Genomic DNA, 14,314 nt, shown 5'->3' on the forward strand with positions numbered 1-14,314 from the left:
AGGAGCGGCGGTTGGAGGAGGCGGGGGGGGGGAGAGTGCGCGCGTCCTTCCTGTCGGCGGCTGGGGGAGAGGAAGGAAGGAGGAGAAAGCAAAGCTTTCTTCTCCTCCGTTCCTGTCCCCCTGCCGCCGACAGCAAGGACGGGTCCCAGGGTTCGGAGAAGCGCTGCGCAAGCGCTTCTCCGAACCCTGGGATGTCTGCTTCCTGTCGGCGGCTGCGGGAGAGGAACGGAGAAGGAGAAAGCAGCGCTTTCTCCTCCTCCGTTCCTGTCCCCCTGCCGCCGACAGCAAGGACGGGTCCCAGGGTTCGGAGAAGCGCTGCGCAAGCGCTTCTCCTAACCCTGGGATGTCTGATTCCTGTCGGCGGCTGCGGGAGAGGAACGGAGGAGGAGAAAGCAGCGCTTTCTCCTCCTCCGTTCCTGTCCCCCTGCCGCCGACAGCAAGGACGGGTCCCAGGGTTCGGAGAAGCGCTGCGCAAGCGCTTCTCCGAACCCTGGGATGTCTGCTTCCTGTCGGCGGCTGCGGGAGAGAAACGGAGGAGGAGAAAGCGCTCCTCTGTTCCTGTCCCCCTGCCGCCGACAGCAAGGACGGGTCCCAGGGTTCGGAGAAGCGCTGCGCAAGCGCTTCTCCGAACCCTGGGATGTCTGCTTCCTGTCGGCGGCTGCGGGAGAGGAACGGAGGAGGAGAAAGCAGCGCTTTCTCCTCCTCCGTTCCTGTCCCCCTGCCACCGACAGCAAGGACAGGTCCCAGGGTTCGGAGAAGCGCTGCGCAAGCGCTTCTCCGAACCCCAGGATTCTAGCGCCCGTTATTGAAAGGGCTGAAAACCACTAGTCACACAAATAAAACCTTGTGAAGATTTATTTGAAATCCATTTTTCTTCTGGCCTGAGTTCTTGCAATTTACTGTTTATTTCTGGACTTTACCAAGAACTCCAATTTCTACTGCAATTCAACAGAGCCTGGTCTGTGGCCTACCATTTGGGTGTTTGCCTGGCCTGTAAGTTGGGCTCCACAAGCAGATGCACCTGCAGGTGTAGACGGCAAAATGGCCGCTTCTTCAAGGGTTGCTCTGAGTAGCAGTCCTCCTGTCTTCCATGGCTGGCTTCTAATTCCTCGCCTCGTCTCATCCCTCAAGTATATCGCCTCCTGTTGGAACCACGAAGGAGACCCCGTTGACCTCCTAAAGATTGCTGAGAAAGTGGCTCGGTTCAAGCAGTGCCTTAAGGAGGACCCCCAGTTCCTTCAGAAAAAGATGAAGCAGTACTTTAAGGTAAGGACCAGTTACAGGGACAGGGGGCTTGCAAAAGTCCATCACATCCAGCACCCTATTCTCTTGACAGTGGTCAGCCAAGTGCCCCAGGCTAAAGAACACCCCTCTCCCATGATGGCCAGGATAGATCTTAAAATAGCAGGCTGTTCTTTGCATTGATGGGCACTCCATTTTCTATTTTCTTCGATGGGCAACAAGGGTAACCCCCATAGGCTGACGCTGTCGATGAGTCCAGACGGGGCTTTCTATGAGAAGCAAACCTCGATGGAAGCGGCAAAGCTGAAAGAAAAACTTGAGGCTCTTTCTGAAGAAGAGAAGAAGCAGACATATGAAAAAGGTGGGCCTTTTTCTGCCTGCTTTGACTCTCTTATGTTTATGTGGATGGAGGGATGGACAGACAGACAGACAGACAGACAGAGGATGTGAATAAGCTACAGCTTGAGTTGGTGGTTGATCTCTGCACACTTCTTGTTCCCCCATTTCTGCATTAAAAGATAACAGAATTTAAACCACATTCATTGCGGTTTCGCATTTGTGGTCAATGCGCACTTTGAAAACGGGACTTTTTGTGTTTTTATTTGTGAACCACCCTGTGGCCCTCAATGAAAGGCAGTATAAAAAATGAAAAAGAAATAAATAAGCGAGGGAAGATTTCCCCATCCCTTTGTATTCCACTGCCTCTGCAAAATTTGGCAGCAGGGGACTTGACTTTAAAAACCACCAGGAGCTGTCTGGGAAGAAAATTCATTAAATTCCCAGGAGAACCTTGTCAAATCCCTACTGTTGCCGCTGAACCTGAATCCCTGTTGGGTAGTTTTTGTCAGAACCGCTGACCGATGTTCCACTTTTCCTTCTAGGGTTGGAACTGCTTGATCTGCAAAGCAAGCCTCAAGACACATCTTGCCTCCCGGCTCTGAAGGTCTCGGATATCGAGCCTAGGATTGTGTTTACTGAGCTGGAGACTTCACGCACAGGTAAGACCGAGTTGCTCAATGCTGATGTTCTGTTACGAAACAGAAAATGTAGAGCCTGTGAACGTAGTTAGCCTTGTGTTGGAATAGCAGCGCTTTCTCAGAGATACAGGCTGGTGACGCCACTCTGGGTTCCTTCCTAGGTGGAAATGCAGGCAGGTTTCAGTTTAGTATGAGAGGGCTCTGCAACATAATGCTTGCAGGATATGGTAAAATTTATAAATAGCCTAATCACAAAGTCTCTAGACAGTAAAATAATTAACAATAACGTACAGATAAAATAAAAAAGTTCCTTCCAGTAGCACCTTAGAGACCAACTAAGTTTGTCATTGGTATGAGCTTTTATGTGCATGCACACGAAAACTCATACCAATGACAAACTTAGTTAGTTTCTAAGGTGCTACTGGAAGGAATTTTTTTATTTCGTTTCGACTACGTCAGACCAACACGGCTCCCTACCTGTAACTAGTACAATACAGATAAAATTACTGCAATTTAAAGTCATGTATACATAACTGATTTTTGCATCCAGATAGACTGGGGTGGGACAGGGAGGTTTTAGCACGTGTCTTAAAGGAGCTTGCGTAACATCGCACAGTGAGTGCTCCTGTCCAGGGTTGCAGCCAGCCAGTCCATTTTTCTGGGTGCTCCGTTCCATTTCCCATGTTTCCCGAGGAAACTCTCTCCTCCTGAGTCAGACCACAAATCTGTCTAGTCCAGTATTTTCAACACTGACTGGTAGCAGCTCTTTGGGGTTTCAGGAAGGAGTTTCTCCCAACTCTTACCTAGAGATGTAAGGGATCGAATCTGGGAGGTGGGGCAGCTTGGAATGGGTCTGTGGGTCTTGAGCTTTTATACGAGCCAAGAGGAGGATTTGGGCTTGAATTGTACGGTGGCTCTATATTTCCGAAGGAGGCCGGGCTAGTTTCTGAAACACTGCTCCCTCCACTCTCCAATTCTGACACCATATATTGATGAGTTCTTCTCGTTTGTCTGTAGCTGAGGATGTCCCGGTCCAGTACTGCGCTCAGCCCACAAATGGCATGGTGTATTTCAGAGCGGTTTCCAGTCTGAACACTCTTCCGGAGGAGCTCCGGCCTTACATCCCACTTTTTTGCAACGTCATCACCAAGTAAGGAGGAGCTTTCTATTTGTGCTTTTGGGCATTATTCCTCCAGATGTTGGACTGCCAGCTCCCCATCAGTCCTGACCACCGACCGTACTCCCTCAGGCTGATGTGATGCATACTCCTACAACAGCTTGGTTGGAATAGCTCAGTTGGTAAAGCACGAGACTCTTAATGTCAGGGTCGTGAGTTCTGGCCCAAGTTGGGCAAAAGATTCCTGCATTGCAGGGGATTGAAATAGATGACCCTCATGGACCCTTCCAACTGTACAATTCTAAGATTCTGTGAACATATGCAGGGAACCCCATGGGCTATCTCTGCAATACACTTCATTCTAGCAAAGGTGGTTAATGAACACTATCTCGTCCCTCTCCCTTCTTTTGGGGTTGATGAGTTGGCCCAAATTCAAATTATAATTTTTTTGCAGGGAAACTATTGGGATGCATGTTGTGGTTATTGCTCGTTTAATGGTATTACAGTCTATCTTTATAGTGTAATGAGCTTGAACAGAATATGTATATCCTTGGCCAAGAAAGTTATTAAACAGTTCTCGGAGCAATTGTGAGGCAGGCCCTCGGGTACTGGGGCTGGCGACTTGGGGTGCAAATTTCCCGGGAGAAGAGGAACACAGCTGTGATCCCTGCATTTCAGGGGGTTGGACTAGATGACCGTTTGGGGCCCTTTCAGCGTCACAGTTCTTTGATCCTGTAGTTCTAAAGGAAGGTGCCTTGTACCATTTGGGGTGGCTTACCTTCAGCCTTTCAAGTGTGTAGCCCCTATCAGCTGCCAGGGGTGATGGAAGCAGCAGTCAGGCCACATCTGGAGGGCCAGTGGTTTTGCCACTGCTTGCTGGATACGGTAAAATTTATATCTAGAGCCAGTGTGGTGTAGTGGGTAAAAGCGGTAGACTCATAATCTGGTGAACCGGGTTCACTTCCCCGCTCCTCCACATGCAGCTGCTGGGTGACCTTGGGCTAGTCACACTTCTCTGAAGTCTCTCAGCCCCACTCACCTCACAGAGTGTTTGTTGTGGGGGAGGAAGGGAAAGTTAGCAGCTTTGAGACTCCTTTGGGTAGTGATAAAGCGGGATATCAAATCCAAACTTCCTCTCCTCCTCCTCCTCCTCCTCCTCCTCCTCCTCCTCCTCCTCCTCCTCCTCCTCTTCCCTTACACTGACGGGTAGTGGTCTCTCCCAGCTCTGCCTGGAGATGCCCAGGGATTGAAACCTTCGTTCATTCATTCATTTTATTGCATGCTCAAAGTGGCTTGCAACAAAGAAACACCTCAAACAAAACACCACAGTCTCATAATAACATAGCAAAACAAAACCACAGTAACAATTTCATAGCAATGTAGCAAAACCATTTCATACTAGCAACGAAGCAGAAATATAGTAACATACCAAAAAAAAAACTGCATATCAATACTAAAAATACAACAAGATTACTTCAACAACATCCAATAACAGAAATAACAAGCCTAAAGCTGTTGCTGTCTAGACTTGGCTGCTGAGCTACATCCCTGGGATTGTGCAGAGCTGGGTATAATTCATTCTTGGCTGCTGAGGTTTAGTGTTGCTGCCCCCCAAATCTGCTGTGCTACTTGTAGAAGCTGCAGGGAGGGAAATGGGGAGCTTCTAAGCTCCGGCAGCCCCTCTTCCTTTCTGCTGCTGTTTTGGGCCGGCAGGTTTTAAGAGGACACCTGGCATGTCCTCCTCGAATGCTGCCATTGGACTTGTGCCTAAATCTTCAGATCTTCCATCCTCCAGGCTACTCTTTCCCAGCTCTTTCTACTGTTCCTCATAGGGCTCGGCTTCCAAAACCCTTCTCCGACACATGCAAAATAAATGCAAGGAGAGAAGATAATTAAATGCTGCAGGCTTTTGCTTGGGCTGCTGTCCACACCCTGCTTGCTCTCTCCTTCTTGCAGAATGGGGTGTGGCGCTCTCAGTTACAGAGAACAGGCTCAGGAAATAGATCTGAAAACAGGGGGCCTTTCCGTCTGCCCTCATATCACCGTGGACGACTCCCACTTGGACGTGTATGAGCAGGTAAGTCCGTCTCCAGGTAGGGGGTCACGACATGGCCTGGTGCTCTTTTATGTTGGCTAGAGATGTGAGTGCCTCCCTTGCTGCAGATGAGATGCAAACCTCATTAATGACTGGCAATGTTGCTGCTTTAACTTGACAACCATTCCTGTATCTTCTTCTAATGCAGAGCCCATTCCATAAGCACTTACAGGCTGCATTCAGATGTCATGCAAGGCCATCACTTAGCATAGTGTGAGCAAACTGCTTCCTGTTTCTGAGGCACTGTACCCAGTAAATAACTGTCTGGGAATCACAACTGAGCAGATGGCTGTTATTCCGTAAGTAATTATTTGAGGATCTCTTACTGGTTTGTCTACTGACCTGAGTTTTCTTGTTGAATTTCTCCTTTAGGGTGTGCTCTTTTCTTCTCTCTGCCTGGATCGAAATCTGCCTGCCATGATGCACATCTGGAGTGAAATATTCAACAAGTACTGTGTATATATATATATATATATATATATATATAGATCTATATTGGGTGGGGGAGTTTCTTGTTTGCAGATGTTTGCTTTCCTGATGGCTTGCTTTTGATACATGTCACAAACCCTGGAGATACTAGGAAATAGAATAACACCCCCCAAAACGTGGCCATTCATTTTATAAGACCCTGAAAATGAAATAGGTGCATAGCTAAATGTGCACAGGATTAAGCATGGGCTTTGTTTGTTTATTTTGTTCCTTTAATTCATAACAAGGTAACATACTTTTTTAAAAAGTAAAGAATATCGCTCCCTTAGTAGATCATAAGACTCTTAATCTCAGGGTCATGGATTCGAGCCCCACGTTGGGCAAAAGATTCCTGCAGGGCAGGGGGTTGGACTGGAAGACCCTTGTGGTCCCTTCCAACTGCATGATTCTCCATGAATATAAGAAGGTTCATTCTACTGAAGCAGACCATTGGTCCATGGGGCAGCCTGTTGTCTCCTGTGACTTCCAGTCCTCCTTGTAAGTCTCAGGGATTTTTAATAATTTTGTTGGAAGCCATCCAGAGTGGCTGGGGAAACTGCCAGATGGGCGAGGTATAAATAATTTATTATTATTATTATTATTATTATTATTATTATTATTATTATTGCCATTTCCCTGAATGCCTGAGATACTCACCTTTAACAGACTTAAACTGGAGTTTCTCACATCCAAGGCATGTACTCTGCCAACAATCTCTGAGCCCAGTCCACAAGCACTTCAAGGCCGCCTTTAGATGTCATACACAGTCATCACTCGGCGTGATGTGAACAAACTTGGGTGAACAAACTGCCGCCCCTGTCGGAGGCAGTATGCCCCCTGATTACCAGTGTCTGGGAATCACAGCTGGGTTGAGTGCTGCCATGCTCAGTCCCTGCTCGTGTTCTTCCCACAGGGAGTTGGTTGGCAAACAGGATGCTGGAAATAGATGGGCTGCTGGCCTGATCCAGCAGGGCTCTCCTTGTGTGGGAGGTGTAGCTGGAAGGCGTAATTGAGAAGCTTTTGATTCAACATAGCTTGCTGGGTTATCTGAGCCCAGAACTAGGCTGCCTTTATATGTAATCTAGAAGCTGTGGCTGGTGCAGAACGCAGTAGCCAGGCCGCTTGAATGCTCAGAAGATGAAATTGCCCTAAAAACTGAGCAGCTGCTGAGAGCATCTCTGAAAAAGCACTCTAGGCCTTCCAGAGGAATGACCAGGCTGGTGGTTATAGCTGGAAGTTCTTTGCCCAACTCTTGGTAATTATACCTGGAAGAAGTTGGTCTTCAGTGATGGCTACTTCTAAGCCCTTTCAGGGCTTTTCTGCTGTGATCCTCCCACCCCCACCCCCCCAGCTGATGCCTTTCTGCTTCCTCTTTCCACTTTCTGCAGCCCTCACTTTGAAGATGAGGAACACTTCAAGGTTCTAGTCAAGATGACAGCTCAAGAGCTCTCAAACGGGATTCCCGATTCTGGGCACATGTACGCCTCGATTAGAGCCAGCAGAACCCTGACGCCAGCCGGAGAGCTGCAGGAAATGTTTAACGGCATGGAGCAGGTAAGGGGGCAGCCGAGAGGAGAAGGCTTCCATCATTCCAGAAGGGGAGAACTGGCTTAGATGAAGGTGTCTGATTTGTCTACCCAGCCTAGTGCCTAGAAGCAGCGACTACAGAGATTGAAGCAATCTCTCAAGTAGCCTGTACACAGCTGTCTCAGTTCTTGACAGGGGTTCTTGCCTGAGGTTTCTAGAGAAGCACATTGAAACAAGGGAGAAATTGCCAGCAGCCATATGTGGGGAAGAAGGCGCCCCAGTTGTTTATAGTTACATATTTTAAGGTCTCAGCTCTGCTTGGTGGGCTTTCATTGCTTTTGCTTTACCCTTCATTCCCTCTCTCCTCCCTGCTGCCCCAATTCCGTTCAGGTGAGATTGATGAAGAGGATTGCAGAAATGTCCGACGTTAAGCCAGTGCTGCGGAAATTGCCACGCATCAAGAAATACCTCTTAAACAGCGACAACATGCGGTGAGGCTCTGTTAATGTTCACCTGATGTGACCCTAAGCCAGCCCTGAGTGGATTTCTAAGTCCTTTGCTGGCTTCCTCCCTAACCCCCAATGGTGAATCTTGCATGTACACAACCGTGTGAGAGACAGGTACACCTCAGAGCATTCCGTTAGCAGGCAGTGAGCATTTGAGAGCGCATTAGTCTGCCTTCTTGAGCATTATCCAGGAATTAAAGCACCCGAAGTCCAAAACTCTAGTGGCAAACAAAAGCATTAAATAAATTAAGTTTTTTTTAAAAGTAAATTACAGTTTTACATAGTTTGGAAACACCGCTCGTTGGTCTGCAGGAGGGTGGGTAGTACATTAAATCTGTTGCCGATGCAACCGTCAGCAACAAAGGAGAATTCTTGAGCACCCCTCCCTCCATTGACCCGAGAGAACGCTGTTATTCTGTGTTTCACTATTTGCTTGTTCATAGTATTTTAAAACTGAACTGCTTTGAGTTCCTTGGCCAGGAAGGTTCTTTATGAATGCAGTTGGCAAATAAATAATATACCACTTCTCAAGATGCCGGTCTTGGGAGTCCACAACTCTTGGCTGCTCAGAGCAAGAATTCTGGTCTCCATCCCTCTTACCAGCAGGGAAAAGGGAGTGTGATTGCTTGGGTAACCGTGATTTGAACACAGCTCCTGATTTCAGGCAGTGGCAAGTGCATTGACCTAGCTTGGGAAGGCGTGGCAATGAGGGGAGCGTCGTGATGTAGCAATTAGGGTGTCGGACTAGGACCTGGGAGACCAGGGTTCAAATCCCCTCTTGACCAGTGAAGCTCACTGGGTGACCTTGGGCCAGTCACTGCCCCTAGGATTGACCCTACCTCGAAGGGTAGGGCATGGCGATTAAATATTGAGAGGAAGAACTATGTTTACCACCTTGGAGCTAAAAAGGCGGGCTATAAAATAAATACAGTGGTACCTCGGGTTACGTACCTGATTTGTTCCGGGGTGCGGTTTGCAACCTGAAAAGTACATAACCCGAACAAGCACAAAAGTGCTCTTCTGCGCATGCGCGAACTGCACAGAACGCTTCTGTGCATGTGCAGGCCGTGCACACCACTTCTGCGCATGCGGCGAAAAATACTTCCAGGTTTACGGAGTACACAACCCGAAAGTACGTAACCCGAAGCAAACGTAACCAGAGGTATGACTGTAAATAATCTCCCAGCTCTGTAGCTGGGGAAGTTGCAGCGCTGCTGCCGGGACCTCCGAAACCTCCCTGCTGAGCCTCTTCACCTTCAGAGTTGGAGGGAAGCCTGACTACATACTGCCCTCGCCACGCAGAGCACTCAGAGACCAGAATTAAAGTCCGCCCAGCATTTTTTAAAGCTGGTGATAGTTGATGGCTAAACAGAACTCGACTCGGAAAATTGGGAAGGTGTAAAAGCGCAGTTTGTTCCTCGCAGACGGTGTGTTTGTTGTGCGTGCGACTAGATGCAATTTAATTTCTGCCTAGATGTTCGGTGAATGCCACCCCTCAGCAGATGCCACACGTTGCGAAAGCCATCGAAAGGTTCATAAAGGGCATCGCCCGGAGTAAAAAGGAACGCAAGCCCATCCGCCCCCATGTGATTGAGGTAAAGGAGGATTGGCAGAGAAAGTGTTTGCGTTGCAGGTGACTTTCCAGTTCTCATGCAAATGAGAGGCAAATTTGGCTACATATCCGGTGCATTTTTCTGTAGCTTGTGGAAATAAAAATCCTGCAACACGGGCTGTTGCCAAGGGCACCTCTCCCTGTTCTCTCACATTTCCTTCCTGCTGTGGTTCTTACAAATGTTAGCATGTTTCAAGTACTATTCTTCCATCCCTTCCAGAGGGAGTTGAGGCTGAGATGAGAAGGGGCAGTGCCTTTTGGTTCATTGATATTATAGCTGAATTCTACAGCTGCGACCAAATTCTGATATTATATGGAGAAACTGAAGATGTTGCGGATGGTGTCCAAATTTGATCCGTGCAATAGAATTTGAGGGGTATTGAGAGGGAGAGAAGACATAAACGGTTTCCCTCCAAATATGCTGTTAGCTCCGTAGAGGGAGATACCCCAACAGTGCTTGTATTTCTCCCCAGTGGGCCTTAGAAACCAGTTGGATCTCTGTTGTTTCAACCAAGTTTTCTCTTTGTAGAAACCTTCAGACCCCAAACCCGATGGCAGTGAGGCGCTTGCTTGCTCCCAGATCACCAGGAAGCTCATTACGGTGAGTCTTAATTCATTTGCCTTAGGTCAAAGTTGCCAGTATTTGTCACTACTCCCCAAATTGAGCCCTACTGCTCTGAAGATTAATGCGCTCCTTTATGGTCACTTTTGAGGGAACCTGCAGTCTTAGCAGGAAGCTAAAATCGGGTAAATAAACCCGGGGAAGTAAAATGTTCCCCATCACCTGATTCTACTTCCATGAGTTAGTTTTTCTTTCAGAAATATTGCTCCATACTGGCTGGGCAGAAAAGAAAATACCACCCCAGTGGCAAAAATCAAGATTTCTTAGAGTTCGTATTGTGTTTGCTTTGTTTTGTTTTGTTTTGTTTTGTTTTGTTTTGTTTTGTTTTGTTTGAGTGCTTTCTTCATTTATGAGAAGAAGAACGGTCAGTGATAAGTGGCTGGCAATCCAAGGACATTGTTTGTCACCTGCACAGGAAAAATGTCTTAGACAAAAATGGCAATCCTGTGCCCCATTGTTGTTGGTCTCCAACTCCCATCAGCCCCTGTCAGGGATGATGGGAGTTGGAGTCCAACAGATTTTTGGAGCCATAACTTTTCTGTCCCTACCCAAGAAAAGACTTTGTTGTAGACATCCCTCTATGTAAATTCAACAATGACAGGTGCATCTAGGGTGCAATTTTTGCCCCACAAACTGGATTTGGGGAGACTTACCTATGATCCATCTCTGAAAACGTTTTTGCCTCCAGAAAGTTCCTTAAAGTGGCATACAAGAACTTTTTTTTAAAAAAAAAAAAGTTGAATGGAATATGAACAGTCTGCTCTTGTGTGCCAAAGGTGTCTCCTCATTTATCCCCACTTGGGGCTTCATAAAGTTGTATTTCTAAAGCTCCTAACATTGCTAGGCTGTGCCCAGAAATCAGAGCTAACCCAAGCCCTGCCTGCATTGCTTATAAAAGACAACGCTAGGCTGGGGAGGAAGGGAGAAGAGAGTTAGTTACATGTCAGGTGAAAGTGTCTTCTGTTGTACGCCTGGGAAATGCACATCCCCTTTGCAAACTGCCCCATCACATTGCCCCCTTCAAATGTGGAGCTGTTCCTTGCCTTTGACGACTACTGCCTTTAAAAAAACAATAATAGGGGGCATCAAATTCTTAAAATGCTTTCCCTCTTCTCCCTTGCTATCAGCTGTTCTAAGCCCTCCAAGCAATCATACTGAAACTCCGCAGTCTCATTTTCCTCCTTCCTTCTTTCTCCAAGTAACCAAATGCAGAGTTGACTATTAACCTTTCTGCGCTCCTTTTGATGCTCTTGAATGGGTAAGAAGAGGCGGTCACCAAAAACTGAGTGCCCGCGCTGCTCTGCCTCCAGAGGTGATCTAAACGAAACGCAATGTGACTTTTCCTCCAGGATCCGACTTTCCAGCCATGCCAGATGAAGACTCATTTCCTTCTGCCCTTCCCTGTCAATTACGTTGGCACCTGCGTTCGGACGGTTCCCTTTACAGCCCCGGACCACGCAAGGTAGGACGATGGGAAGTGCTGCTAAATAGATTTGGAAATGGTGCGTGATCAGGGTTGAATAAACTAAATCTCCAGTTGCTGCTGTGTTGAGAACTGCATTCAGAAACAACTGGCGGTGCTCTCGGGAAGACGTTTGCTTTCAAAACACTGGGGCGTTTTCTGAGTTAGAGGCTTCTACAAGTAGTGCGTTTATGTCTGGACTCACAGGCAGGGGGACCCACAGCTCACAAAATCAGGCTTTCTTTCCCCCACTTGTCTTGTTCCTCGTACCTACGGGACCGCCTCTCCTGGTATGCCCCGCGGAGGACCTTAAGGTCCACAAACAACAATATTCTGGAGATCCCGAGCCATAAGGTGGCTAGATTGGCTACTAGGCCCAGGGCCTTTTCAGTATTGGCCCCAACTTGGTGGAACGCTCTTTCCCAGGAGACCAGGGCCCTGCGGGATTTGTTCGCCTGGCCTTTGGGTTGGACTTAGCCTGACCCCTGTGTTTTCCTCCCTCATGGCCTGGATTTATGGACTACTTGAAATGAGGCTGCATTTTAAATTTTAATACTGTATTTTAATCTGTATTTTAATTAATTGTTTTTATGTTTTATTGTGGTTCTGTTTGTGTGAGCTGCCCTGAGCCCGGTTTTTGACTGGAGAGGGCGGGGTATAAATACATTTATTATTATTATTATTATTATTATTATTATTATTATTATTATTATTATTATTATTCTGTTTGCTCTGTGTTGCTGCCTGCCTCTTAGCTCAGCAGAGCATCTGTGGGGCACAGGTGGGATTGGCTCACAAGCTCTGCTTGCGGCTAAGGGACCACTTCTGAGTTAATGACACCTGCGTTCTCCTGGCACTCATTAAGCAGAGGCGCTGCTTTGGAGCAGCAAGATGGAACCAGGTAGCTGGCACTGATTCTGCCTGCGGAGCCCCCAGTTCGCTCTCCCCAAGGGATGTCTAGAACAGGGGTAGCCACAGCTACTTCTTCTATCATCCTTACCTGGCCTTGCTGACTGGGGCTGGTTGGAGTTGGGAGTCTTGGCAGCAGCTAGAGGGCACCATGATCTAGCAAGTGCATTAAAACTTCCGCTTGGAGAAGCACATTCCCTTATATGCAAACGTCTCGTGCTTTTAAAAAGGAGAAAAAAGTGTGGTATGGAAATGTGGAAGTCAGAGATCCTGACTTTTGTGGGGAGACAAGGTATGAAATCTTACTGAGTCTGAAATTTTGCCAATTAGGTAGTACATTTGTTCATGCAGACTTAAATCCATTATGATTATGATTCTATTATAATAATAATTATGATGATGATGAAAAAGGGACCAGGGAGAGAGCATCTTAATCAGAATGGAAGAGTTGGAAGAGGGTCATCTTAGACTCAATCCCCTGCAATGTAGGAATCTCTTGTTCCCTAATGATCTCTTTTTTTCAGCCTTCGCATCCTCGCCCGGCTAATGACGGCTAAATTCCTGCATACAGAAATTAGAGAGAAAGGAGGTGCATATGGAGGTGGCGCGCAACTTGGCAATAATGGCATATTCAGTTTCTACTCCTATAGGTAACTAGTGGACTGAGTGGTGCCACAATGTCTTCCTTTGACTGTTTTGTTTGTCCTTCGTTTTTTGTTCTCTGCCACATAAAATGAGTTCAGGAACTGGAAACGTACAAGTCATTGAGTAGTAAAGGGAGAGTAGATTATTGCCATCTGCCCCAGAGCACTCAGATCTGTTGTGATAAACGTAGTATTGTAAAAAGTTCATTAGTGGGTCGTAAATCCTTAGACCCACGCAGCCAATCTTCAATGGCTGCCCAGCACGCTCCCCAGCTCGCTCTGCAAAGCTGCTTCTTGTTCGGACCTAGCAGAGTTTCAGCGCAGCTGGAACGGTGGCAGTCTGTGTCTTCAATAAAACAGACTCAACTCCGTTGCTTCTAGTCTAACTCATCTTTATTACAGAAGCATAAAAGAAACAGCAAAAGAAACAGAAGCTAGCTGCATGTTTGCGGCTCCTATCTCTAGCACTCTCTCCTACACACTCCTCTCCGGCAGAAAACTCATACTTGGACTCTCAGACTCAAAACCAAAACTGAACTCTGAAACAAAGGAAATTGCACGTATCACCCAGAGAATCAGAACGCCTCCAGAGTGTTTTAACTCTGTGTTCACCAGAATCCCAACAAGATCAGTGCTTTTAAATTGCAAGGAAATCCCATAATGTAAAAAAGCACGAACACGTCAGTGGTGGGAAAGCTGTGTAATTGCTTTCAACTTTTGCGGTGCTGAACAGAATGCCAGCACTATATGGCTCGTAAGGGTTGGGATTTACTGAATATATGCATCAGGTCCCGAGGTCAGTGGCAGGGGAATGCTGTAGCTCAACGCTAGAGCATCTGCTTTGCATGCAGAAGGTCCCAGGTTCAATCCCTGGCATCTCCAGGTAGGGATGGGAGAGCCCTCCATTTGAAACTCTGGAGAGCTGCTGCCAGTCCGTGTAGACAATATGGAGTTAGATTGGCCAAAGGTCTATGTCAGGGGGACTCCCTACAGGGAGCCTTCCCCCGTCATCCTGACCAGCACTTTGCCCTGCAACGGCACAAGCAGCGAGTCAGGAGGAGGGCATGAGGAATGGAGCGGTTTGGAGAGAGGGCTCAGTGAGGTGTCTGAGCCCTGGCAACGCCATGGAGAAC

General features: G+C 47.5%; 1 protein-coding gene across 2 annotated transcripts in view; it reads left to right on the forward strand.

The window, feature by feature from the left end:
* PITRM1 (pitrilysin metallopeptidase 1) overlaps window positions 1–14,314 on the forward strand; it is a 32,047-nt gene that overhangs the window by 15,543 nt on the left and 2,190 nt on the right. For both annotated transcript variants that reach the window (XM_035130378.3, XM_088654256.1), the window contains exons 13-24: window positions 1,132–1,266; window positions 1,465–1,603; window positions 2,124–2,240; window positions 3,237–3,369; window positions 5,293–5,413; window positions 5,804–5,880; window positions 7,288–7,453; window positions 7,817–7,917; window positions 9,407–9,527; window positions 10,074–10,145; window positions 11,516–11,628; window positions 13,062–13,187. In XM_035130378.3, coding sequence (XP_034986269.3) covers window positions 1,132–1,266; window positions 1,465–1,603; window positions 2,124–2,240; window positions 3,237–3,369; window positions 5,293–5,413; window positions 5,804–5,880; window positions 7,288–7,453; window positions 7,817–7,917; window positions 9,407–9,527; window positions 10,074–10,145; window positions 11,516–11,628; window positions 13,062–13,187 — 1,421 coding nt within the window. The remainder of the gene's footprint in view (window positions 1–1,131; window positions 1,267–1,464; window positions 1,604–2,123; window positions 2,241–3,236; window positions 3,370–5,292; window positions 5,414–5,803; window positions 5,881–7,287; window positions 7,454–7,816; window positions 7,918–9,406; window positions 9,528–10,073; window positions 10,146–11,515; window positions 11,629–13,061; window positions 13,188–14,314) is intronic.

Source organism: Zootoca vivipara, chromosome 11 (genome assembly GCF_965207765.1).
Source record: "Zootoca vivipara chromosome 11, rZooViv2.hap1.1, whole genome shotgun sequence".
Lineage (NCBI taxonomy): Eukaryota > Metazoa > Chordata > Lepidosauria > Squamata > Lacertidae > Zootoca > Zootoca vivipara.